A 27,876-nucleotide genomic window follows, 5' to 3' on the forward strand; every position below is an offset into this window, starting at 1 on the left:
ATTGGTTAGAATAAGAGAGAGTAAGCTTTACAAGCTTTGTCTATTGGCCATTTATAGGATCAATGTGGAGAAGTGCAATCAATTGCAAGTGGTAATGGAAAGGTCATGTAAGCTACCACAAGTCGCACGTGGCCATCAAGTGTGTAGCATGTGTTTAGGGATTGAGTAGCACGTGTGAGGATTTATTGGTCCCATAGTGAAAATGTGACTATGCACTTAAATGGTGCAGGCTTGGCTTTTAGTGAGTGTTCTCACTATGAGTCTAAGATACAGACTTACCACTTGGGTGATAGAAAGGTTATACCCCCCCCACACACACACACACATATCAAAATCTTGTGCAAATTTTATTGCATGGTTCTACAAAAGAAATTGCTTAGAAATTCTTGCTCAAAAACATCCCCCTACTTGAAGATTTGAAAGCTCAAGAAGACACGATCCGGAGCAATACTCTAATCTTTCATCAAATGTTACATTCAATGAGGCTACATAAATTATATAAATCTTTAAGTGATGATACATCCTCTCACATGAATAAGTGGAGAATCCAATGGGAGAAAAGTGTCATGAACAAAGTTTGGAACACATGGGCACTCCTACCTAGTCCTCAACAATCCCTTTGAAGGAGTGAATCTACAAGGTAGCAAATCATGCTCTATATTGTAGAAAACTTAGAACCTTTTTCAAAGACTTAAAGCTCTACCAGTTTATAGAGCTAGTTTATAGAGACACCTACCATGATCTACTATCAAGGATAGTAGACTAGAATGCTCTCCCATTCAGAACCTTCCGTAACGTACTGATGAACCTCTACATGCTTGGATTTTGCATGAGATTCCAAATCACTTGCAGCTACAATAGCACCCATAAGTCTCAATGAAGATGGCAGTGAGTGACTGATCTCATGCACATAGGTTTGTCATTAACCCTCTCAATACCTACTCATACGCATTCAATGCCATAGTAACGTTGCAATTTAGTTAGCTTCACATCTCCATGTTACAATAGTGGGTTGTTTCTTACTCATCCATGAGATAAGTGCATTTCTTGAAAATTATTTTCTATATGTGGAATGTGTGCAAAATCACTTTCCAAATGTGAATCATTGCCACCAAGACGAGAGAACAATGTTTACAAAATTTTCCCCTCAAAGAATTTGCATTTTACGAGTCTATGCTTTTCAATGGGAGTGCACTAAATTTGAAGTTTGACTACTATGGATAGAACCGTTATGCATGCCTTTCTTGCATTGCTCACACTATAGTGCATCCTCAAAACTGATTGAGATTCCCTGTCATACCGATCCCAACACCATGGACGAGAGTATAGAACTTTGCCAAGCTTGGGGCAAAGTGAAAGACCAAGAGGCCCTGATCTTCTTTGATGGAGGAGCCAAGGCCAACTTCATTTCACCAGAATTGGCGGCACGGCTCGAGATCACTCCCGATCGGATGGGACCACTTGCGGAGGCTATTCTAGCGGCACCCGGGAGGAACGTAGCCATTACACCTGTCATTGGCAAACTTCGGTTGGGACATGAGGACTTTTATATACTACCATTGTACTTGACATTAAACTGAAGGGCGAGTCTGTCCCTATTGTATCGGCTTCGGCCATTTCTAAATTAATGAAATCCAGTCTGTTTATTTACTCGATCTTTATGAAAGAATTGAGTGATGAGGATAGGACAAATATGTCTAAACTTGATAAAGAACGCCAAGATTTTCTCCACTCTCACGCCGATTGCTTCTCAGAGGGCCTACCAGGCGAGTTATCACCTGCTCGTCTTGAAGATCATAGCATTGATCTGATACCTAGAAGCACACTACCGAATCGGCCACCTTACCGTGTGAGCCGAGCACAGAATGAGTCGATTATGAACCAAGTGAAAGACCTCTTGGAAAAGGGTCTTGTCCAGCCTAGTACTTCACCGTATTGCTCTCCAATGTTGTTGGTTTTGAAGAAAGACGGATCTTGGAGAATGTGCATCGATTATAGAGCTCTCAACAAAATCATCATCAAGAACAGATTTCCGATTCATAGGATCGATGATACACTCAACAGATTACACGGATCCTCGTGCTTTAGCAGGATTGATTTGAAGAGTGGATATCATCAGATCAGAATCGCACCGGGAGACGTCTACAAGACAGCTTTTCGGACGACATTTGGGCGCAATGAGTTTTTGGTGATGCCTTTTGGCTTAACTAATGCTCTTGCGACATTTAACCGGATGATGGACAGGATTTTTCGAGAGCACAGGCTATTTGTTGGCACTTTCTTTGACGATATCATTGTTTTCTCCAAGAATGAGGTAGGACATAGAGATCATCTGCTTCAGGTCTTTCAAGCATTACGAGATCACAAGTTACTGATTAATGCAAAGAAAAGTGAATTTTTTCTACCAAAGATACACTTTTTGGGACACATTGTGTCAGCAGCACGAGTGCAAATGGATCCGGCCAAGATAGAGACTGTCTTGTTCTTGGCTTCATCATGGGTCTTACAATGGGAGGGCTGACACCTTGATTAGCTACATAATACATTGGTGCGAGATTTGGTGGAGCATAAGTCACAGTTTCTTCCATTGGTGGTGGATGTGAATTATACCAATCTCCTTCTACCATGTGAGGTCCCCACCCCGCCATATCAGGACGGCGGATCTGATGGTGAACCTGGTGACCACTAGATCTATTGCGGAAGCAAACAAAATGGTTCAGGGTTCGACTAGCGAACGATCTCTCATCACAGGTGAGTCGAGTTCGAGTCTACTAGCAAGGAGATCTAGCTCCACCTCGCAGGGGAAGCATACTTAAACTATCTAGCGATCCTAAGACCCACCTTCCAAGAGGAGATAAACCCCGAGCGCCTTTTTTCCCATGTTTCAGAGGCACGTACCCTCGAGATTTCACCGCTCTAGGGGCAATGAGTATTACTAATATCGAAGTAAGCACAATGGGGGCAGAGAGTTCCCGACCAATCGGGACCACCCATCTCGTAGGCATTGGCAACCCGAGCCAAGCCCCCACTTTCCACCCCCACACTCACACTTCCTTGTGTGACCTAATTACTACCACAAAGGTTGTTCAACATAGATATTCCTTGTTTAATTCCGAATCACATTGTTCGTTAAGACAACCCTTCAACCAGTATTGCAAACAGCACCAAGATAGAATTCTAGTAAAAATTCTACTCAAACTTATTCATAAAAGTTCCAATGTTCTGGAGGTACAACATCCCCCCTCCAGATAGAGTTCACTCCTCCCGTTGTCGCCTAGCTGCCCATACAACTAAGTATGTCCACCGCATAGAAAGCACGTCATGGACACTCCCACCGCATAGAAAGCAAGACGTGGGTTCCCACTGCCTAGAAAGCAAGTCATGGGTATCCACCGCATAAAAAGCAAGTCATAGATTAAAGAGCCCTTAACTAGGAACTCTGTCCCCTGTGATCAGTAGGGGGGGTTAGAACTGATTCATCATTGGAAATAAAATGAACATGCCGAGCTAAATTTTTCCTAGCAAACATTCTTTCCTCTTTCAAACAGCATACCCATCAAGCATTACCTTCCTACTTTAAAACTTAATGTACAATGAATTCAATGCCGAGGTTTCCGTTGGATTTCTCCAACATATTTGGGGATATGTGCATTCCTAATTAACGTATGCAATGTTAATTTAAACAACTTGAACGAAAATATAGCCTACCTCTTCCATTTCTTCATCGATGGCCCGTGAGATGGCCGGTATTTGTTCCTCCATGGGAGCTTTCCCCTTCCCATTGACATTGCTGGTTCTCGCCTCGCGGTAATGGGCACCACCGAAGCGAGTTCCCTTAACCGGGGCCATTTCTCACTACTTTAAAATGATTAGCTTGGAGAAAGAACTAAGGTTCGCAAGCATCATAACAATCCAATGGATAGATTAGCCACATTAATTAATCCCTCCTATAAGAGAGGTCTAGATTTTTCATATAGCAATCATTAAGGATGGCACATAATCCTATGGGAACCGGCTCTAAAGATAATTATTCGGCTTACATGATTAAGAATAATAGGATTTCACTAATGGAATTACCAGAGAGATGAATTGAGTATGATTGATCTCTGATTGATCTCTTTCCTAACAAATAGATGATGCAGATTTACCTTATACATATGTGTGAGGAAAGTCAACTCATAGAGACTTAATGACAGATTAATTTTTCCTTAATTACATCTTAATGCATAAAAGAAATTAATTTAATTTAGTTACAATATTAATGAGAGATAAAAAGAGCGATTCTCTTCAATCTACACAATTACCAACTTACCGATTAATTACTATACTACCTAGAGAGAGAAAATTCTAATAATCATGCACTAATCATTAATCGAGAGTGATGAATGACTGATAATTCAGCTATGGAATGATGATTACATAATAGAATATGGTTAAAGAGAATTTAGAGAGTAATTATAAAGAATTACGACTAGGAATAAGCATAATAGACGAGGAATTTAGATGGTAATGAAAAGAATTTATAGAAGGCATTAATTAAACCGTGGTTACCGTGATTAAGGGTTGATAATCTTCTCGATTCTTTGATTTAATCGAGCTTCTTGAGGCGAGAATTCAACAGCACCTCCCTCCTTGCTTCCCCTTCAAAAGGTGTGTGTACCGACAGCACCTTCCCAGTGTATGTAGGTGTATGTGTATGCATTGTGTGTGTGTGTGTGTGTGTGTGTGTGTGTGTGTGTGAGAGAGCATATGTCTATGTGTGTGTGTGTGTGTGTGTGTATGTGTGTGTGTGTGTGCAGGCCTTTAAATAGACTCCTACAAGCTGAAAATCGAACAGCCTTGCTAAATGCATCTGAAGGAGCACTCAGTCTCTACATTGGCAAGTCCAATTCCCCTACCCACCAAGTGTCCAGTTGGTTTAGTTAACTGGTTCTCACACTTAGTTGCAAGCTTGAAAACTTCCCAAAGACGCCCACAAGGCAAGAGGGCGCCCCCTAGCTGCTAAAGCTGGTCTGGAGTGGTCTGGAACCTGTTCCCACATAGCCCCGAGCCCCCGGTACCTCCGCGAACAATTTTTAAGAAAATTGGTTCTAAGCTAAAACGGGTCATACGAGTCGGATTTCGATGCCAAAAATTGCTATACGAAGCTCTAACTAAAACGTACTGGTCCGAGTACCTGCCATATTTAGCAGCCCCAGAGGTCCGAAATTACATTTTTTCAAATTCGGGATACGGGTGCAGTTTTTCAAGACGATCAAAACTGGACGGGTCGGATGACCAAAAACTTACTATTTTTGAAAATTTTTTTACAAAAATTATTTTAATTCACATTTCGGAGCTTTAAAACACTCTAAACACCATGGCACTAACAGAATTTGGAAAACTGTTAAAAATAGTAACTTATTCCATTATTTTCATTTCAAAGTACAATGGTGTTCTTTTTTATCGGGGTTAGAGACCTTACAACCTCCCCAACGTGAAAAATTTGAGATGTCCTCATCTCAAGAATGTGTTTGGGTAATCTTTTAAGAGTGTTGGTTCGTCCTCCCAAGTTGCATCTTCTTGAGGATAATCCTTCCACTTTACCAGATGCTCTAAACTCCTTTCCTTGCTTTCACAAAAAGCAACACGGTTTCTCAAAAAGCAATTGCATTTCCTCAAAGGTTCTTTTGAACCCATCCTCATTCAAGTGGGGGAATTCGTCATGACTATGGAATATTCCCTTTTCAATAATCCCGTGACCCACCTTGTGACGCATCAGTACTACCCAGTAGTACCACCTAGTCCTTTCTCACCAAACATACGGTACAACTCTTTTGCGATGCTCTATGTAACCCATCCCATGATGCATCAGAGACGTCCGTTTTGGATGGTCAAATACTTCTTCACAATGTTCTCTGTCTCCCACGACATTCGGCATTTAAGTCTTGACTCAATCTTTTCAATAAATTTTTTTCTGGGCCACTTTTGGTGAAAGTCTGAAATAGCTTTCGAGTCAAAATGAATTGAAGGGAAGAAAAGCTTGGAGGGCGGAGATCCTAGAGAAGTTTGACCTTCAGATACATTACTAGAGAGGATAATATAACATAGTGACGAATGCACTTAATCACATTCCACGAATTAAGCTTCATAGTCTTCAAGAATGAATTCTTGGAGTCACTGTGTGGCCTATATGAGCATGATCCATCTTTTACAGAGGTTTGTACCACCTAACAAACATGACCACCTCTCTCGTCGGCACGTAGTGCTAGTCCGGTGTAGAGACTGGTCGTAGATGTGAAGGGAAGCGAGAGTTAATCCAAAGCCAATTGATATGGAGAGAAAGAGAGAGAGAAAGAAGATTGACACTGCATTGGGGACCAAAAGATGGGTTGGGGAGAAATCTTTGTACAAGCACTTCAACCGAACGTATTACCACGTTTGGTCTAGATCAAACTCGATGGTACTCGGAAGCCATTCTCAAGGCAAAACCCTATTCCTTGGAGCCTCTCTTCTTATCCTACACAAAAAACAGGTGTATTCTCAAGTTCCTTCTCGTAAATCAGCCCCGTCTATGACGTCTATGGGTTGAAAACAGCAGCTTGTGCCTACAAAGATGGAAACCATCTTTGTAGGCACTTCTTTGCTACGGTAATCGTGTAGTTGGTTCTGAGATCAACTGGTTCACTTAGGGCAATCATAGGGGTCCTCAGCAATTTCTTCTCAGTGGGCTGAAATCTACACCAGTAGGGGGAAGTCTTAAAGCACTTTGGTTTCCTATTGCAAATCTACAACAATAGGGCTGAGGGCTGTTGACTTCTAGTTTTTCATGCTCCAACTGATTGGAAAGTGGGAGAGAGGAGAGTCTTTTTATTGCTACTGGCCGGCAAGAACATGGGAGCTTTTCCTTAGCTTTGTAGGAATAGAAAGGGGTGGGAAGAGAGAAGGCTGATCGCTTGCTTCTCACAACAGAGAGAGAGAGAGAGAGAGAGAGGTTGCAGGCTTAATAAGGGGGTGCCCAGCTTGTGCTGCTTTATATACCAAGGGCTGTCGGTTTATTAGGTGGGCAGCCAGTCACACTTAAAAATGGTCTGAACCTACAAAGAAACTCAAATTTATTAACTGAAAATGATTTCACACTCACAAACCAGGCGTCCTTGGATACAGTCTCATGCATAGATACAATCGGAAGCCAAACTTGTTGTGCCATGGGGCAGTCCTACAGACAGTGCCGTTGGGTCTCAAGTGGGTGGTCATTGGCGGTACAGACTACGGATAAGCCGTTGTGCACCAACCAACTCCCAACTGCCGTAGCTCGATGTATAACTAGACACTGGAACACGGTGACTCGCCTCGGCTGCCTATTGTTACACAAGCGCTCCCAAAATCCTGCCAAGAACCTTACATGAGACCTTCCTCCTGCCAATGAGTTGTTGTAGCAAGATGAGCCTCTCTCCTCGTTGTCAGTATGTGGCAACCCAGTCGCGCTGTGTACTCGAAAAAGGGAGTCCCTGGGTCGGCTTGAGAGAAGGGATCTCGTCAAAACCACTCCTCCAGTTTAGTTGCTCTCTACCAAAATCCATGTCCACGAGCAACATACCTAGCATTTTTCTAGCAAAGTCTTGCACGCGGTTATATTTCCTCTAATAGCCACTTGCCCATTTTGCACATCATCTTCATCATAACACATCAAATATTGATCTAACCAACAATCAATGTTTCCAATATAGTGCAACCAATGAAATACGACATTGTGATGGAGGCAAACCTTCGACAACATCTTGTGTTATGTACATACCGTACATATACTCTGACCATAGGCCCAGTAAAACCGTTCTCATTGTAAAGCTTGTTACTTTTACGGTCAATGCTTTCCTCGCAAATAAATAGTAAATTGCAAGCTCTTAGCTATGAGTCTATCTCCACAACTTTGAAGAAGTAAAACATCTCAAATGTATAAGTGAAGGGTAATAGTGTAGAAAATGCACAATCTCATGACATTGGAAAAAGCCTTCTTACTCTCTATATACACATGTAATGTGTGTATGTTCTTGCCTTTCCCTTGGTCTTCTCCTCTTTTTTACCTTTCCCTTAGCCTTCTCTTTTCCTTAGGGCTGCCTTGAGAGCCAATGGGAGATATATTCCTTTCTAGAACATTTAGAACATTCTGAGAGCTACACCCTACAAACTGCTTTAAAGACAATGAACAGACTCTTGTTTCATCTGAACAAACCGTCGACACTTTGCACCCTACTTAATTCTTAATCTAAGAACAAGTTCAGAGAAAACTCTTTTTGCGAATAGATCACACAGAACGTAAGTCCGTCCTCGATAAAAGGTTACCGCAGGAAATTGTCAAACAAAAGGATAAGCCTTCCCCATTGGACCACATACAACACTATGAATGAGTTGCAACTTCTATGAGTTAACTTTTTCTCATCTTACCCATAGCACCACCACCACATCTTTACATGCAAACCAACTTCTGCTCTTGCTCTGATTGTGCACGCATGCGCGTCCATAAAACCCTTACCTTACATCTTGCAGAGACAAAGAAAAAGTATACCTCCACCTTCTATTTTGAGCCAATATAATTAACACCACACCAAACCAGCTACAACGGATGAGCTGTCGTCGCCAGAGTAGCGGACTATGGCACTTACATATTCTTTTTGCAGTAGACTCCAGCAATACTTTTAACCGTTTCATACATGTGCTTCTAAAATAGAAGCAAAACATGCCAAACTCATATTTCAGGAAACAAATTGGTTAGAATGTGGTGAGGTAGAAACCGATGTTAGAAAAATTCCAAATAGCCTCTTATCTCGTACAACGCAAGCATGCACTGAATGCTCTGCCAGTTAGTCTCTCCTCCTGTGTTGCATCGGTGTTCCTTTCCTCATCATTGCCACAAACTCATCATAATTTATCCGACCATCCTGGACATTAAAAAATCATGAGCAATCAGAGTGAAAACTTTCCTTCTGAAAGTTGATTTCAAGTTTTACTTACTTGGTCACTATCAACCTCCGCAATAATCTCTGAGATAGTCATTGCATCCCCCATGTTGTGTTTTGTTAGAGCATCTCTCAGCTCATCCCGTGTGATAAAACTGAGATGGGTTTTGAGAAAGCAGCACATGAATTCAGAGAAATAACAAAAAGCTAGGTAGCAAGAAAAGCTCTGAATGCTAGAGAAGGTGTTTTGTTTTACCCGCTACGGTCCTTGTCAAAATATTGAAATGCAGAAAACAAATGTTCTTCTTTGTCGACCTTGTTCATATGCATGGTAGCTGTGATGAACTCAGTGTAATCAATAGAACCATTTCCATCTACATCTGCCTGCCACCAAGACAAGATCACAAATAGAGGTAAGCTTTATCTGCAGAGAAATTCAGTGTTTATAAAAACAAGGCTTACTTGTCGTGCAAAACAAACACTGGTGCTAAATAAATTTGCCTCCAAAAAACACCAGCACCTTAAAACCAACAAAACAAAAAAAAAGCAACAGCTTTGTCTTAAAACGCCCGGAACGTTTCACCTGGTCACTGAAACGTCTAGAGGCGAAACACTAGAAACGAAAAGAAAGTTTCACATTAACTTGCGCACGTCTTTCTATTTGGTCTTAGCAAGTAATGTCCTAACCTTTGCTTTCATATCTTAATGCTCTTAAGAGTTTCTCAACTAATCAAGAAATTCCTAAAATTTTCTCTCTAGATTACAGCTTTCCTTGCTCTAACTAGGCTCTTGGTAGCCAACTTGCACAATGTTGGTTGCTTGTGATTTAGTTTGTGGTACATTAAATACATAGCATACTACATTTGCAAGCTTGAAACTCAAAAATGTGTGGCTATGTTTGTATACACATGCGCACACATATACAGACATGTATCTCTTTTTTACTCAACTTACATATGTCACAAACTGCTGACGTGTCAAAGCACTAAAGAATGGAGCCAACTTGCAGATCCCGACCAAGGGGCCTAAACCCTAAGACGAACAAGTAACAGAAGAAGAAGTCCTACCAACTTATGGGGACCCCGTCCAATGGGGCCCAAGTGATGAAGGAATTAAAGTAAAGCTGGACTCTCTCACACACACAAAAGATGCACAAAAAGATGACGTAGCAGTTGTACGGAAAAACCTGAAACTCCGCTGACAGTGCTGACTTGGCAGATTTCCGCAAAACGCGCTGACAGTGCTGATGTGGCAGTTATACGGAATTCCGTGATTTACGCTAGCAGCTTTTTGGCATTGCTTTTGGACCAGAAGCTTTTAGTTTGAAGGCTTTTCATGTAAATTGCTTTTGGGACCTAGGGCCTTTAAATATGAGGCCATCGGGCTCATTCTCTGGCATGCTTCCTAGAGAAGGTGCAAAGTTTGGAGTACCGGGTTGTACTATGTTGATACAATATAAAGAAATACCGAAAGGGGAGCCAAGGTTTGGGGCCAATACTCTCTGGGGTGGAATTCCGCCACTCCGTCACGTGTCATCTCTCTCTCAGTTCAGTTGTTATTGAAGTGCTAAAAGTCTGTTCAGTCTGTTCTTTTCTATTGGCACGTGGTGCTCATCTTGTGACAACACGTGTGTGTGCACGTATGAATAGGTGTTTTAGTCGTACGTTCAGCCATCGCACCCGAACTGGGCTGAAGTTTCGCGGGGGTGTCTCAATGCATTAAAATTACATACCCAAGAAATCTCGCCCAATATGGAGCAGATATGGGTACCATATCATAAGATGATTTCAAATGCAGTCCGTCACAACCTGCGGACGTGGAAAGCCCCAAGTTGCAGGTTGAGATCCCGGCCAAGAGGCCTAAAGCCTAGCAAAAGGAGAAGAAAAAAAGAATTTACGAACTTGCAGATCATCACCAAGTGCCCAAATAATAAATTGGGTTAGGATTTTTAAAATCCTAACCCCCAGTAACTTATAGAACCAGCCGAGGAGCCTAAACCCATAAAAATAAAGCACGACCCACTTCAAACTCACTTGCACTGACACATGCTGACGTGGCAGCCTAATGTATGGATTTCTACGAATTGCGCTGATACATGCTGATGCCTTTAAATTTATGTTGTGGGCTCACTCTTGAAATTCAACCCGCGGGAGGTGCAAAGCAGGATCACAAGCGTTGTACCTTGTTGGAGCAATATAAAAAAATACCGAAAGGGGCGCCACAGTTTGGGGCAACTACACTCTAGGGTGGAACTACGCCACTTCGTGTCTCGTGTAAAGCCTATCTCTTTCAATTCCGTTGTTTTTGAAGTGCTTAAGAGTCTGTTTAGTCTGTTGTTTTTGATTGGCACATGGTGCCATCCCGTTACAGTGGTATCAGAGCTTCAATCGTGTGCTTCTCCGTGTGCTTCTCTCAAAGCATACTTGTCCTCCTAAGAACAAGCAAAGCAAGATGGCGTTCTGGCTCCTACAAAGTTCCTGCAATTTCTCCTCGATGAGCTCCACGACATACTTTCGCGGCATCATCAACAAAATCTCCCGATTCTACAAAGTTTTCAGCAGTCCTAAATTACATGTTGCCACCTCTGTTGCCTCAAGCAGTATGAAACCGACCCGTGGGCAGGTAGGCTTAAGCTTTCACCCGAAATTCTTTACTTTAGACACACGCAGAGAGAACGTGCAAAGGAAACATGCGACGGGAATTAACACTTAAGCGCACACATGGTTCGGAAGCTAGAATGCTCCGAGCAGATGCCAACAACCTGTAGGCCCCAAAATTGGCGGGAAAATTACAAAGTAGAGTCCTGGGAATTCTTTACATGTATCCAGCTAGATACCACTTGTTTTGGCCAAATTTCGACAGCATTAACAGCCCAAAAACTTACACGAAACCAATTCCCCTGCTGGAACTCACTTCCATTGGCATAAACCCTCTGATTTCTGCCCAAAAACAGTAAATTCAGCTCGCTGTATTTACTGGTTTTTGCCCTGTTTTCAACCGTAAACAGTCCCCGAACTGTCCTCTCTCAGTGGGGCACTGTTCCCAATGGATATGGCGCCCGTAAGGCTGAGTAACACCCAATTTACAGCGCATAGCCAGTGCAGAAAACGCACCTGTTTGGTGACGTTATGACCCTCACCGGTGCCTGCTTTGAAGTAGCAATTAGCTACTCCTGTTCTTGCTCAAGGAGGCTCTTGCCTCGGCACAAAAGCATGAAACCACACAACTGTACATCAGTTAAATGAAGAGCCCTCTTGTGGGGCATCACATAACTGCACGTAGGGGAGAGAGAGAGAGCAGTGTGTAGTGTGCAAGTCATCACTCCTAGCACCACACTATACATAGAGTGGAAAGGAAGCACTCCATAGCTCTTAACCTATGACAGAACTCTCAAAATGTGATGCGGTCCGAGAGATTCATCATAAGAAAGGTGAAGACTCGTATGTCCCGATCCACCCACTCATCGATATGATCCTGAGAGGCGGTGGGAAGGGTAGGCTGGGTAGTTGAATTTGTGAAATCATTCAACCATTCCCAGAGTCGATGGTAGGCAATAATTGTGCGAGCTCGTGTCCTCCATACAGCATAATTGTGTATTGAGAGCTTGCTTGTAGCGTTTCACTGCTTCTAGCATTTTCACTCTCTCTCTCTCTCTCTCTCTCTTCCTCCAACGTTTCTGGCACACGTGGGCTCTCTCCCTCTCCGCTCCAAGCAGGGTGCAACCCTTGGAGCAACCATAGAACACACCATGGTCCAAGGTACCGCTGATGTACCGCAAAATACATTGGACACACTGCCAATGTCGCTCACGAGGTCGGCTGTTGAAGGAACTGAGGACAAAAACTGTGTAGCAGATGTCTGATTGGGAACAAGTGAGCCATAAGAGGTAGCCAACAACATTCTTGTACTGCTTCGAGTTAATCCATGCGGAAGGATCATCAATCGATATGTTCTCCCCGGGCTCGAGAGGAGTGCCGATAGGTCTGCAGCCTGTCATCTGGAATCTCTCCAAGATAGAATTCGCATACTTCCGATGAGAAAAGAAGATGCCGTCTGGTGTCTGGTAGATCTCGAATCCTAGAAAATAGTGAAGAAGCCCAAGATCAGTAATCTCGACAATCACATAGACAATAACTATTGCAACCAAAGAGTCATCAACGACGACATAACAATTTGAATCTGATGAGGTACGCCGTAACCCCAGTTTCACAAGAAATTGGTCTAGTGTGAGGTACCATTGTCATCCAACCTGCTTCAGTCCATACAATGCTTTCCACAACTGATAAACCCGGTCCTCCTTGCCTGGTAGTCAAAAGCCAGGAGGTTGCTCCACATAAACTTCTTTATCCAGATCTCCGTTCAAAAATGCACTTTTGACATCCACCTGGTAGATAGGCCAACCAAAGCACGCTGTGAGTGCAAACACTGTGCGTATGAAAGTCATGCGCGCGGTGGGAGCAAAGGTCTCGTCAAAGTCCACGCCTGGTCTCTATGTGAAACATCGAGCAACAAGTTTCGCCTTGAGTTTGTCGAGGGAACCATCGACCTTGTACTTTGTCTTGAAAATCCATTTCATATAAACCGCTTATTGGGCCTACGAACTAAGGTCCAAGTTTTATTGCGCTCGATAGCGTCCAGCTTTGTCTGCATCTGGCATTGTACGGGTCTTATGCTCCAGTGTTTGTGTCTATTGTCTCTCTCTCTCTCTCTCTCTCTCTCTCTCTCTCTCTCTCTCTCTCTCTCTCTCTCTCTCTCTCTCTCTCTCTCTCTCTCTCTCTCTCCTCTCCTCTCTCACGCTTCCGCACACGCGTATTCACATGGTATCAACAACGAGCTTTCTGAAACCGGCCTATTCAATCCAAAAGGACAGTAGACTTTACTTCAAACCTTGATTTAGCTTTCACCCATTATTAGTCGTCTATTCTACCTGTACTTTCAAGACACAACACGGGGGAAAGGGATACAGGCTGCTAGAATGCACCTGTATGAGTAGACCGACACCAGATTGGCCCCTAACTTAGGCGCCCCTTTTGGTATTTCTTTATTCTTCAAAAGAGGGAACAAACACTGTGGATCCCTACAAGCTGCCCCGCACAAACCTGGCTGAATTTCCACTGTTCCGGCCTTATTTCGGCAGCATAACTGTACTAGGACCCTTCACAGTCAGTATTCCCACGCATTGAATGACTTTCATGACGCATACGCGCACTTTGCAAAACCTGGCGAGAATCTGCAGCACGCTGAATTCTCTGTTTTCAGCCCCGAAAATGCGCCAGATCACCTATACAGCAGTCCCCTCGCGTCCCCGAACCTCCTGGGGGTATTAGGGACCGTTTAGGGCCAAAACCCTAAACCTGCAAAAATACACAGCAGGCTGTAATTTACTGTTTCGGGCTCCGTTTTGCGTGCCGGTCGCATCCGTAGCAGGTCCTCGAGCTCCCGCACCTGTAGGGCTACTTGCCCTTTGAATCGGACAAGATTTCTGGCGTGAAACCTCTCCAGATTCACTTGTACCTACGGGGGATTAACCGCTAGCTAATCCAGTACCTGTGCAAGAGACTCTTGCCTCGGCAATCACGCATGAACCCACACAACTGTACATTGGTCAAATGAAAAGCCCACTAGAGGGGCATAACATACTGCCATAGAGGAGAGAGAAGGCAGTGCGTAGCGTGCAGGGCATCACTCCTGGCACCACACTGTACATAGGAGGGAAAGCAAGCACTCCATAGCTCTTAACCTGTGACAAAAACTGAAAATCAGCCTCCTCTCTCATTTTAGGCGCCCCCTCCTCTAGCCAGAAGTAGCAGAAGGCTCACAGAGTGACACCTCGCCCAGTTTCTGATTTTGGCCAACTAGGCTAAAAATATCTCAACTGGTGCGTCAGTTGACTTGACAGCAGAGCAATAAAATGTTCCTCTTGTCATTCCGGAGCTAATGACGCAAACACATTTTCGGGTCCCAAAATAGCAGTTCCCTAAATTTTAGGAGATACTGCCATTGTATCTTTCTAGGTCATCCGACCGCCTTTGTACACTGCAGCCACACCCAAAACTGAAATGTAGCCTCTGTAGCAAAGGATTCCACTTTGGCTAGTCAATGACCCCACTTTGGCTAACCATAGTCTTTGTCCAACCTTAGTGCTCTCTTGCCCTCAGGCCTGGACTCCCTCTGGACAGTTCCACACTAGCTATGCAATGCACGGCAGTTAGATTTCCCGAGGGGTGTTTCCAAAAAGTGAAGGTAAATAAATAATAAGAAAGAAATCAACAAAAAGGATAGATAGTAGACACACGCTGGTGACATACCCCCCTCTTGAAATCTCAAACATCCTCGTTTGCATCTATGTCGTATATGCTCACGGTCAACACTGATGTATTCAACACCTGTCGACACATGTACGACACATACATGCTCATTGTCAACCCTGGTGTATTCAACACCTCGTCGACTCATGTATTGCCTGCGTGTGAACCCTGTCCCAATGACATAGTGGTAGCTTCGCACTATGCCATTGCTTTGAGTCACTAACTTTCCAATGACAAAATGGTAGCTACACATTTTGCCACTGTCTTATAGTACACGTTGGATCCCGTAACACTTTCGAGCATACCCAAACCGACAGTTTAAGAATGCAGTTACACATGTACTCTTTAATAGAAGCAATTACTGTATCCTTGACAAAATGACAAGAAATACTCACTTCTATAGCACTAACCAAACTTTTGGGCATTCCATAAGAGCAATTGCCAAACTGACAATCTGTACAGCTCTAACATTCACGTAACAGGTATTTCATTTGAGCTGACTTTAAATACCATGTACATCATTTCTTTCAAAAGCCATTGTCACACTAACAATCCATGTAACTTTGAAACTCAAGGGGTCAAGGTAGGTTGCAAATCGAAGGCTTCCAGGTAAAGTGATAACACAGTTGGTGACTCTGCAAGTTCACCTTCTTCCATCCACTTAGCATCCATTGGTGGATAGTTTCTGAACTTTACCTAGTAACGCCTAGCAACCTTGCCTTTCACTTTCCTTTCCTTATGTGCCAAAATCTGTTCCGGGACCAAGATCTCGTCAAGTTCCTCGACTTCCGGCTGATCTTCAGCTGGTATATCTTCTGGCACATCACCCACATAGGGTCTGAGAAGACTCACATGAAACGCATTGTGAATCTTCCGACTGTCAGGCAATTTCAGCCTATATGCAACATCACTGATTATGTCGCACACTTGAAAAGGCCCATAGTAACGCATGCTGAGCTTTGGAAACAGTCTTTCCTTGCCCTTCATCTTCTTTAACCTTGCCTTTTCAAAGCGTAAAAGCATCCAATCACCAAGTGAATATACCACTTCACGACAGTGACGATCAGCTGCTTTCTTCTGCTTTGCCTGAGTCTTTTCTAAGGCCACTTTGACCTTCTTGTACATTTCATCCATGTCCTGAACATACTTATTTGCTTCAAATATCTTGTCCTTTGTATGCAATATGGGAGGAACTTTCTTGCCACCTTCAACTATCTCAAAAGGTGCCTTGCCAGTTGATGAATGCACTGTAGTATTGTATGCATACTCCACCAATGGTAAATACTCCTCCCACTTTCCTTTATGCTCTGACACATAGCACTTCAGCAGATCTAGGACAATAGAATTTGCCTCTTCTATCTGCCCATCTGTTTGAGGATGAAATGACGAAGAGAATTTGAGCGTTGTGCCCATATTCTCAAACAAGCCTCTCCAGAACAAACTTGTCATGCGTGGATCACGGTCGCTAACAATCGATTGTGGCATGCCATGATACTTGAAAATATTGCTCATAAACAAGCGTGCCATCTGATCCGGCTTTATCTTCTTCCTGACAGGAATAAAATGAGCCTGTTTGCTGAATCTGCAAATGATGGTCCAAATACCATCGTTACCTGTTTGCGTTCTCGGAAGATCAAAGATAAAATCCATAGCAATACTTTCCCATGGTTTATCTGGAATAGGTAGTGGTTGCAATAACCCTGGTGCCTTTTGCCTGTCAAACTTGACCTTCTGGCAAATTAGGCATTCTCGCACAAAGGCGTCCACATCTCTTCTCAATGTATGCCAATAGAAGAATGTCTCAACCGCTTTAACTGTAGCATCGATACCACAATGCCCTGCATACGGTGGGACATGACTCTCTTCCATAACTTTGCGTCGCAATGGCTTTGTGACACACAATCTGCCATGCATCATCATGAACCCATCTTTGAGAAGATAGTGTTCATGGCGTTGTCCATGCATTAGCTGCTCGAAGACCCTTTCAAAATCTTCATCATTTTCATATTGTTCCCTCATATCATCAAGTGCATGATGATAAGGAATTGACACAGCTGAAATTTGTGGCTTCCTTGACAAGGCATCAGCCACAACGTTCTTCTTGCCTTCCACATGCACAATCTGAAAATGGAACATGGACAAGATATTTGCCCATCGCATATGCTTCTCAGATAACTTTGTCTGTGTCAAGAAGTATCGCAAGGTCTGATGGTCCATTTGGACAACGAAGTCTGCACCTAGCAAGTAGTGTTTCCAACTTAAGAGCGCATGAATCACAGCCAGTAACTCTTTCTCATAAACCTGCATGGTCATCTCTGGCCCTTGCAAAACTCTTCTCTCATAGGCTACTACCCTGCCATCTTGCATTAGCATTGCACCAATGCTACTACCGCGGGCATCACACTGGACCACAAATGACTTCCTAAGATCTGGTGGCAACACAATGACTGGATCTGAAGTCATCCTTTCCTTTAAGAGATTAAAAGTTGAAATCTCTTTCTGTGTCCATCTAAAGGTGACTGCCTTCTTTTGAAGAGCATGTAAAGGTGAAGCAATCTCAGCGAAATTTCGGATAAACCTTCTGTAATAGGAGCATAGTCCCAAGAAACTTCGGACATCGTGCACCGTCTTCAAATTTGGCCATGACTTGATCGCTTCAACTTTTGCAGGATCCATTCTAACACCATCCTTTGAGACAATGTGTCCGAGAAAATGAATCTCTTCCAGAAAAAATTCACTTTTCTTTGCATTGATGAGCAACCTATGACTGCGTAACTCTTTAAACACAATGGCCAAGTGATGCCTATGCTCCTCTTCATTCTTTGAGTAGACTATCATGTCATCAAAGAATGTACCAACAAACTGCTGGTGTGGACGGAAAATTATGTCCATCATCCTATTGAACGTAGCAGGAGCATTTGTGAGACCAAAGGACATCACTAAAAATTCGTAAAGGCCAAACGTCGTTCTAAAAGCAGTCTTGTGCACATCCTTTGATCTAATGCGGATCTGATGGTACCCACTCTTTAGATCTATCCTGCTAAACATAGCTGCTCCTTCTAATTTGTCCATAATATCATCAATTCTAGGTATAGGGAACCTATTCTTGATGGTATTCTTGTTCAGTGCACGGTAGTCGATGCACATACGCCATGAGCTATCCTTTTTTTGCACCAACAACACTGGAGAACAGAATGGAGATGAACTGGGCTGAATCAGCCCCTTTTCTAACAGCTCTTGTACTTGGCCCATTATCTCTTTTTGCTGAGCCGCACTAACCCTGTACGGAGGCTTATTTGGTGGGCTACTGCCTGGCACCAAATCTATCTCATGGTCCTCGGGTCTCTCTGGCGGTAATTGAGACGGTAATGAATCGGAAAAACAGTCACTATACTGTTGTAAAAACATTGACCTTTCTTTATCTAGCACAGATAAATTTGATTCATCACAATCTGACACTTCACGTGCAAAAACCAAGTACGCAGAAAGATGCTTTTTCATTACAGAAGTAATAGCAAAAGCTGATACAGTGGGAATAGACTCCCCTTTAAGCTTTACACCAAAATGTGAGTCTTTCCCCTACTATGTACAGTGATCTTTTTGTTGTATGCATCCATGATTCCCTGTACACGAAACAACCAAGGAATACCTAACAACACATCACATCCGTCCAGTGGCATGATGTAAAATTCTTCAGCATCTACATAGGACTGGATATGTAGACGCAACTTTCCAATGATGGGTGTCACAGCCTCTGTATGGCCAGGACATGCCAAACCTGCCTCTGCTGTATACCCCATCTCTTCAGGTCTGATTCCCAACTTGGAAGCAAATTCTGGGGAAATGAAATTGGCTTTGGCACCTGGATCAAAGAAGATAAGCGTTGTTTGATCCCTGACCTTTCCCCATGCTTTGCAAAGCTCACTTGCATCTGAATTTGGCGTATCGCCCACCATATCTGGCACTAAACCAACCATGGGCTTCTTTCCTTTCCTATCCTCCTTGTCTTCAGAATCAGCTGGCCTTTTCTTTGTAGGACAATTGTAAGCAATGTGGCCAGGTTGCTCACAGATAAAGCATTTGTTCTCTGACCTCAGGACCTTCTTTTGCTCTTCCAACTTGCGAGGAAAACGTCTTTTCCATTTCTTCGTTGGTCCCTTTTCTGATTCAGCCGAAGCTTTGCCTTTCCCTGCGTTGGCCGGCTCCTGAGTCCCTTTTGGAACCTCATTGGGAACGTGCTTCTTCGCTGAATTTTTCTTGGCTGATCCTTCCTTGACGCCAGTATTGAATTCACAAGCTTCTCCCTTGAGCAAACCATTGCCAGTGTTTGCTACCTCGATGAGCTGCATCAAAGTAGTGACTTTGGTCTTCGTACAATACTTTCTCAATCCTTTGGGTAGGCCACAACAGTATTTTTCAATCTGTTCTGTCAATGGCACAAACCTATAGGAAGTTACTGAAAGTAGAGCTTTCAAAAACTTCCGATTATAGTCATCCAGATTCTTGCAAGTAGCAGCATTAAGCTGGTGCCATTCTGTCATGACATCTGCTTCCAAATCATCAGATAACCATGTTGCTGCAAAAATCTGCTTGAAATAAATCCATGTGGACGGAGCTTGCCCTTGGAGCAATAAAGTTGTCCACCATTGTCCCGCATTCCCTGTCAAGAAAGTGGCTGCCTTGCGGACCTTTGAAGCCTCTGTAAAGTTTCCCCCTGCATAGGCCTTGTCAAACTGCTGGAGGAATGAGAGAGCCTTCTTCCTATCATCAAACCCTGTAAAGGTCGTGAAAGACACACCTTTGCCACCTTCTTTGTACGGAGTTGGCCTCTCCAGCGGCGTCAAATTGTCATATGGAAGTGACTGAAACATGGGAACACTGTTAGGGTTCATTTGTGTTCCCTGACCGCAATTAAGTTGACCTGGAAATGCCATATTTGGCTGCCGATTTGTAATTCCAGCCATACCAAAATTTGCCTGTGGCATCCCAAATTGGCCCTAAGTGCTTTGAAACCCTGGTAGCATGCCCGTGACACCATACATGGGGTTAGGCATCATCATTTGAGCACCCCCAAACATTGTTCCTGGCGTATAAAACTGATTTCCAAGTGCATGACCAGCCATGCTCTGGAATACCGATCCACCTCCAAAATAGCCAGGGTGTACTAAAGGTGGTGGGAAGACCTGTTGCATAGCCTCTAGGTTGCTTCCTTGCCCATTAGAACCAGCTATAGGCTGCTCAAAGGTGGCGGGCTGAACTGGTACAGCTTGAAATACTGGCATCTCAGCCACCTGTTCTTGCACCTTAGGCACAGGTTGTGGAGACTGCATGTTCTCCGTCAAGTGTACAAGTGTTTCCATTGACTATGCAGTATGAATCACCTGTGCTTGAGCCTTAACAGGCTTTTGAATATGATCCAATGACCCAACTTGCTGAGACGGAACAGGAGGTTGCAGAAAGGCTAAAAACCTCGGATTCTGCATTACTTGTGTGAACATAGCCACAGCAGTAGCCAACTGGGTCCTAAATATATCATCATCCGTCTGTGGTGGTCTTGAGGACTCACCCACTTCATGTGTCTGTTGACCCTGTGAAGAGGAAACCTCTTCAGTCACATCATATTGTCTGTCAGCCATAATTGCAATTCCCTGTGTCTGGTCTATGATCCCCTGTGTCTTCAAGCCTAAACTGACAAAGGCTCACTTCTATGGGAAAAAGTGATTTAATCCCGTCGATGGAACCATGAAACCGGCCTGTTCAATCCAAAAGGGCGGTAGACTTTACTTCAAACCTTGATTTAGCTTTCACCCATTATTAGTCGTCTATTCTACCTGTACTTTCAAGACACAACACGGGGGGAAGGGATACAGGCTGCTAGAATGCACCTGTATGAGTAGACCGACACCAGATTGGCCCCTAACTTAGGCGCCCCTTTCGGTATTTCTTTATTCTTCAAAAGAGGGAATAAACACTGTGGATCCCTACAAGCTGCCCCGCACAAACCTGGCTGAATTTCCACTGTTCCGGCCTTATTTCGGCAGCATAACTGTACTAGGACCCTTCACAGTCAGTATTCCCATGCATTGAATGACTTTCACGACGCATACGGGCACTTTGCAAAACCTGGAGAGAATCTGCAGCACGGTGAATTCTCTGTTTTCAGCCCCGAAAATGCGCCAGATCACCTGTACAGCAGTCCCCTCGCGTCCCCGAACCTCCTGGGGGTATTAGGGACCGTTTAGGGCCAAAACCCTAAACCTGCAAAAATACACAGCAGGCTGTAATTTACTGTTTCGGGCTCCCTTTCGTGTGCCGGTCGCATCCGTAGCAGGTCCTCGAGCTCCCGCACCTATAGGGCTACTTGCCCTTTGAATCGGACAAGATTTTTGGCGTGAAACCTCTCCGAATTCACCTGTACCTGCGGGGGATTAGCCGCTAGCTAATCTAGTACCTGTGCAAGAGGCTCTTGCCTCGGCAATCACGCATGAACCCACACAACTGTACATTGGTCAAATGAAAAGCCCACTAGAGGGGCATAACATACTGCCATAGAGGAGAGAGAAGGCAGTGCGTAGCGTGCAGGGCATCACTCCTGGCACCACACTGTACATAGGAGGGAAAGCAAACACTCCATAGCTCTTAACTTGTGACAAAAACTGAAAATCAGCCTCCTCTCTCATTTTAGGCGCCCCCTCCTCTAGCCAGAAGTAGCAGAAGGCTCACAGAGTGACACCTCGCCCAGTTTCTGATTTTGGCCAACTAGGCTAAAAATATCTCAACTGGTGCGTCAGTTGACTTGACAGCAGAGCAATAAAATGTTCCTCTTGTCATTCCGGAGCTAATGACGCAAACACATTTTCGGGTCCCAAAATAGCAGTTCCCTAAATTTTAGGAGATACTGCCATTGTATCTTTCTAGGTCATCCGACCCCCTTTGTACACTGTAGCCACACCCAAAACTGAAATGTAGCCTCTGTAGCAAAGGATTCCACTTTGGCTAGTCAATGACCCCACTTTGGCTAACCATAGTCTTTGTCCAACCTTAGTGCTCTCTTGCCCTCAGGCCTGGACTCCCTCTGGACAGTTCCACACTAGCTATACAATGCAGGGCAGTTAGATTTCCCGAGGGGTGTTTCCAAAAAGTGAAGGTAAATAAATAATAAGAAAGAAATCAACAAAAAGGATAGATAGTAGGCACACGCTGGTGACACTTCCCATGGTCTTGAGACCAAGCACATCATCATCTGCATCAGGTTCTTCTCCCAGGAGTCAAAGCAATCATCGTACATAGCATGAAGGGGTGGCGCCATCGGGCGCCATCTTCTGGACAGCATCCATCGCGAAGGCATGCTCAGCCACCCGCGTTTTTGCTTCTTCCACTAGCAATCAGTTCATTTACAGCGAACGCTGGCCTCTACAAGCCTTTTCGTCGCAGAAAACCCCCTCCCTCCACCAGCGTTTTCAACTTTTCAGCCAGCACCTGCATTTTCTAGGACTGATGTACGAACCAGACAGGAATACGAACTCTTACAAGAACTTGAATAGAGAGAGAGAGAGAGACACACACACACACACACACACACACAGAAATAGAGTCGACACAGCACGGTGGAGTTCCGAGCTTAGATGTACTTGTCCCAAAAACTTGCACCCCTTCCGTTATTTCTTTATTATTGCTTCGCAAAGATACAACTCTCTTAGGATCCAGCTCTCCCTAGACTCTGCGTCTAGATCCCCTTAAGAGTGGCCCTATGTTAGGTGCAACGGAATGAATGTTGTATTTTCTCAAGATTAGTGATCTTTATTGCTCAAGGTTCCTTTTAGTTCTTCGGGAAAGAGAGAGCTTTCCGTCTTTATGGAGAGTGCTATGATCACGAACAAAGTGAGTGGATTGTGCGTGCAAGTGCATGAGACTGAGAGAAGGAGAGAGAAGAGATACGACACCCGAGAGTTTGTAAAACCCTCCTTCGAAGGCCCCACTCTCGTCGGCGAGAGTGGTCTACTTTGATTGCACAAAGGTGTACAATGCGTATGCAATGGACTGATGCAACTTGGACTATGCCGATGACGACGACGGTGATGATGACGACGACTTGATGGCTGAAATCTTAGATCTTCTAATCACTGAATTTCAGGACTGTTCCGGTGGCTGAAAATGACTGTTTTGGCTGCGTTTTTATGGCTGAAAATGGGGGAACATCTGCAACCAACTTGGGCTGATCTGCTACTGTGTCGTAGGGCTAGAAATGCGGTGGATCTGATGCGATAAGGGCTGAAAGTTAAAAACGCTGGCTGGATCTGCCTTTGCCAAAAACGCTAAGCTTTGTGGAGCCAAAAACACTGATGGGCTGAATTAGCAAAATGCTAATGCTGATGAATTCTGGCGTTGACTCCTCAATCTGCTAACGCTAGGGTGTTGAGGGTGAGGGCGAGGACTGCCAGGGAGGAAAAACGCCAGGGATGGAGTTTTACTGCTGGGAACAGAAAACGCTAGAGGTCTTTGGGGGGTACTGCTGAGAAGTTGCCTGTTGAGCGGGAAGCTCCTGCTGCATCTTCTGCCAGAAAGTGCTAACTTGGGTTTGCTTATATATTAACTTAGCAAAATTGCCCTACCTACTTTTGTTGGAAAGTCACTTAAAATTAATAAGTGAAAATCCCAATAAATAGGAAAATAGGCTAAATGCACTGGAAAATTCCCCTGACTGAATCTGATGGATTCTGAAGGGAATACTGATGATCATGCTGTGCGCAACCGGAGGATATGCATCTATGCTAAGTGACTGGGCATGCACGGTCTACGAATAGACTCACAAAAGTGCCAGATCAATGCAAATCTAAACTGACTGAACTGACGGGAACCCTGCTATGGTGTAGCTTGTCCACGGACACACAGGGTTGGGATGTGTCACTTGACATCCCCTCCTTTTCAAAGTGAGGTACTGGTACCGAACTGTATGGCGTCGAGGGAGATCGCCAACAGCATCCGGAATCCTGGAAGGGACTCTTCGTCGGCCCACTCAGATATGTGGGTCGTGCAGTACTTGAACTTCATAAAGGTCTGCAACGCTTGCTTCTTTGGGCCGCGCCGAAAGCGACACAAAGTCTTCTGAATCTCCTTTCTTGCTTCAACTTCTTCTAGAGTCCTGCTTCTTTCGTCTTCAAGAATCTCCATGGCTGAAAATTCCTGAAACAATCTCCAACACAAAACCATGAACATACCCATTCCATGTAAAGTGAAGGAAAAAAATATTGTCTTCTCTAAAGACTGTGTATGCAATGTAGACGAACATAGAGACGGAGTGACAACCCGTTCATCAAACACATGCAAACAATGCGATCGAATCTTTTCTGTTTGATCGAAATCAATCAACTGTGGCAAATCACAATGGAAATGCCCATGCTTGGTGCTCATACTATTATGTGCTCTTTCGGAAACTGTGTCATGCCAAGGAAGAGACATGTAATGCGACTTCCTTAAATACAAACTTTTCAGCTTTTCATGGACAATCCGCATACATTCGTGCTCATCCATGATAGAAACGTGCTCAACATACAATATGTCATGCTTAGTAAAACGGATCACATAACGGTGCTGACTAAAATACAGGAAACCTTTACGAATGAAACACTCGAGCAATGCGTGCATATCAATCATGCGAACACATAATACTTCCTGTGATGGTTCTTTGGACCAAGGCTCGAGAGCCAAGATCGGTTCGTCCTGAATGATCAAATCGTCCTGTGGGGTTTCTTTGGACCGCGACTCGAAAGCCAAGATCGGATCTTCGTGATTGATCGAATCTACAACGAGGTTAGCTTCGCTAGGAAAAGCATCCACTAACACATCATCCTTGTGAACAATCACATCATCTTCATGCAATTCGTCATGTTTGTCTTTTTCATCCAAATCATCATGCAAATCATTATCAGTCAAATCATCATGCTTCTCATAATCATGCAAGTTCTGTGTGTCATGTTGTGGAGGAAAAGAGACTGAGAGAGTCTCCTTATCTCGAATCCTTTCAACCTTGTCCTGCATATTAGCAATGAGAGATGGAGAAGGAGAAGTGTCCACTCCATGAAAGACAGTAGGAGAATCACTTTTGGCATTGAGAGTTAAAGTGTTCGCCTCCCAATCAACGAGAGGGTTTATTTCACGAAACCATTTCATGCCTAAAATCATATCACATCCTGAGAGAGGAGAAACAACAAATCTTCTAGTGAAAGCAGTCTGTTGAATTGTAAACAACACATCAAGGCACTTCTTCGTGATGAGAGCGTCCATACCAGGACAAAAGCCAGAGACCTCGATAGGAGACCTCGAACTAACTTCGAGGCGGGCTCTCTCAACAAGAGAGGGGCTGATCACATCATGCATACTACCTGGGTCAAACAATATGACAAAACGGTGTCCCGACGTACGACCATAACATTTAATGAGTGAATCATCAATGGGAGGGTCCTGAGAAACTTTGGGCACAATCGTGTTATCATTCATTGCATTGACGGATGTAGTGGGTGCTGTGGATTCTTTAGATTCATTCGATTCAAGCTTAGGACATGTTCGTTCTATGTGACCCTTAATGTGACAATGAAAACAACGACCTTCTTTAGAATACGTGCTTTGTTCTTCCGACGTGATGTATCCTCCTACAATTCCTTGTGCTACCTTTTCATCTGGAGTAAGCTTAGGTTTAGCCATTGTGTTAGCCTTACCCTTAGATTCTTTGGAAGAATTCTTTGATAAGATACTGTTGGCAGATTGGTTAGAAGAGTTATCATTCTTACCATTCTTACCGTTCTGAGGAGTCTGAGAAGTCTGCGAGGTACTTGTGGAAGTCTTGTTCTCCTTAGGCTTTCCTTTGTTGTGCTTCATCTCGTGGGCGAGAGCAATTGCTACCGCTTTGTTGAGATCGATTGGATCGAGTACCTCGACATCATACTTGATATACTCGTCCAATCCGTAAAGAAATACCTCCTTGCGCTTCGCATCCGATTTGCGTAATTGAGTGCCAAGCTGCAAAACACGATTAGAGAAAGACATAACCGGCATACGGTTTTGCTTCAGAGCTCGCCAATCGTCCTTCAATCGTGCAAGGTACTGAGGTGGCATAAACCGCACCTTGAGCTTGTCTTGGAAATCAGCCCAACTAAAAGAGAGGGCCGTGAAATCGTCGGCTGCCTCTAGGTGCGCGGCTAGCTATGCCTCTTGCCATGCCTGGTACCAATTTATGGCATCACCGGCAAGGTACATAGCTGCCGTCAAAACTTTGCTATTGCCTGTCTTCTTAGTTGTCGCAAAATAAGCATTAAATTGATACAACCAAGAATGAATAGCAGTAGCATCCATCTTACCGTCATACTTACTGAAAGTCAACTTTTCTGTAACTGGATGGTTGGAATCCGCGTCGAGGCTTGCGCCACTTAACGAACTCCCACAATCTTTGGGTGGTTCGGTCTTCGAGGCTAGGATTTGGGCAATAAATTCTTGATTGCGAAGCTCCCTTTGAGCTTCACGCTCGGCCTCCTTTTCTGCTTTTCGTTCATTTCGTTCAACGCGCTCGCGTTCGAGAGCAAGTCGATTTTCTTCTTGTTGTGCGGCAAATCTTGTGTTTCTTTGGTCGCACTCGCGGTCCTTGGTTGCTTGATCTGCGGCCATTCTTGCAATTCTGTCGTCGCGCTCACGGTCCCGAGCAAGGCGCTCACGTTCTAAAGCAAGGCGCTTGTCTTCTTGTCTGTCCATCATGGCCATCATCTGCTTCATCATTGCCTCCATAGGGTCTGGCGTAGATGGCGAAGGGGGAGGGTTGGAAAGATCTCCTGGTGGGGAGAATCCTTCGTCGCCTCTCTCATGCTCATCACCTGAATGCGAAGTATCCATTCCGCTTCGGGTGACGACCATGCACTATGATCTTGGGGTCTTAAGCTCGCGAGGAACTTGGGTTCTTGAGGGTCTTGGTTCTTGGGTTCTTGAGGATCTGGAGGTTCTTGAGGTTTTCTTTCGCTTGCAAATCGCGTTGTAGAAGGATCTTCTCTTCACCCGAGTTCTACTCCTTTCTGCGGGGGCACCCCTTGGCGGCCTTGCACTCACACCAAGGTTGCTTTTTCCCACCTCACGTCGATTGGCCGGCCACTAAGTGCACGGTCCGCTCTCAATGAGTGAAAAGAGACAAGGGGAGGCTGGACAAGCCCTTCTTTCTTGGGATTCTTGTCACTCTTCAACAAAACACAATTAGGAATCGCCACGCCCAAGTAAACTTGGGTTCGTGCAATCGCAACAAGCAAAAAATTCTTGTGGTTCTTGTGGTTCTTTCCTTGAGTAATGCAGAACACTTCCAAAGCTCTGATACCAATGTTAGGTGCAGCGGAATGAATGTTGTATTTTCTCAAGATTAGTGATCTTTATTGCTCAAGGTTCCTTTTAGTTCTTAGGGAAAGAGAGAGCTTTCCATCTTTATGGAGAGTGCTATAATCACGAACAAAGTGAGTGGATTGTGTGTGCAAGTGAATGAGAATGAGAGAAGGAGAGAGAAGAGATACGACACCCGAGAGTTTGTAAAACCCTCCTCCGAAGGCCCCACTCTCGCCGGCGAGAGTGGTCTACTTTGATTGCACAAAGGTGTACAATACGTA

The 27,876-nt window shown here is 44.2% G+C and overlaps 1 protein-coding gene across 1 annotated transcript in view; it reads right to left on the reverse strand.

Moving 5' to 3' along the window:
- Positions 1 to 8,527: 8,527 nt before the first annotated feature.
- Positions 8,528 to 27,876, reverse strand: part of LOC147438820 (calcium-dependent protein kinase 17-like) — a 57,955-nt gene continuing 38,606 nt past the window's right edge. Inside the window, exons 6-8 of the mRNA XM_086484787.1 lie at positions 9,193 to 9,320; positions 8,992 to 9,091; positions 8,528 to 8,918 (exon numbers count right to left, since the gene is read on the reverse strand). Coding sequence (XP_086340913.1) covers positions 8,841 to 8,918; positions 8,992 to 9,091; positions 9,193 to 9,320 — 306 coding nt within the window. The 3' untranslated portion in view covers positions 8,528 to 8,840. The remainder of the gene's footprint in view (positions 8,919 to 8,991; positions 9,092 to 9,192; positions 9,321 to 27,876) is intronic.

The sequence above is a fragment of the Adiantum capillus-veneris genome, chromosome 16 (genome assembly GCF_014529385.1).
Source record: "Adiantum capillus-veneris isolate H3 chromosome 16, ASM1452938v2, whole genome shotgun sequence".
NCBI classification, from domain to species: domain Eukaryota; kingdom Viridiplantae; phylum Streptophyta; class Polypodiopsida; order Polypodiales; family Pteridaceae; genus Adiantum; species Adiantum capillus-veneris.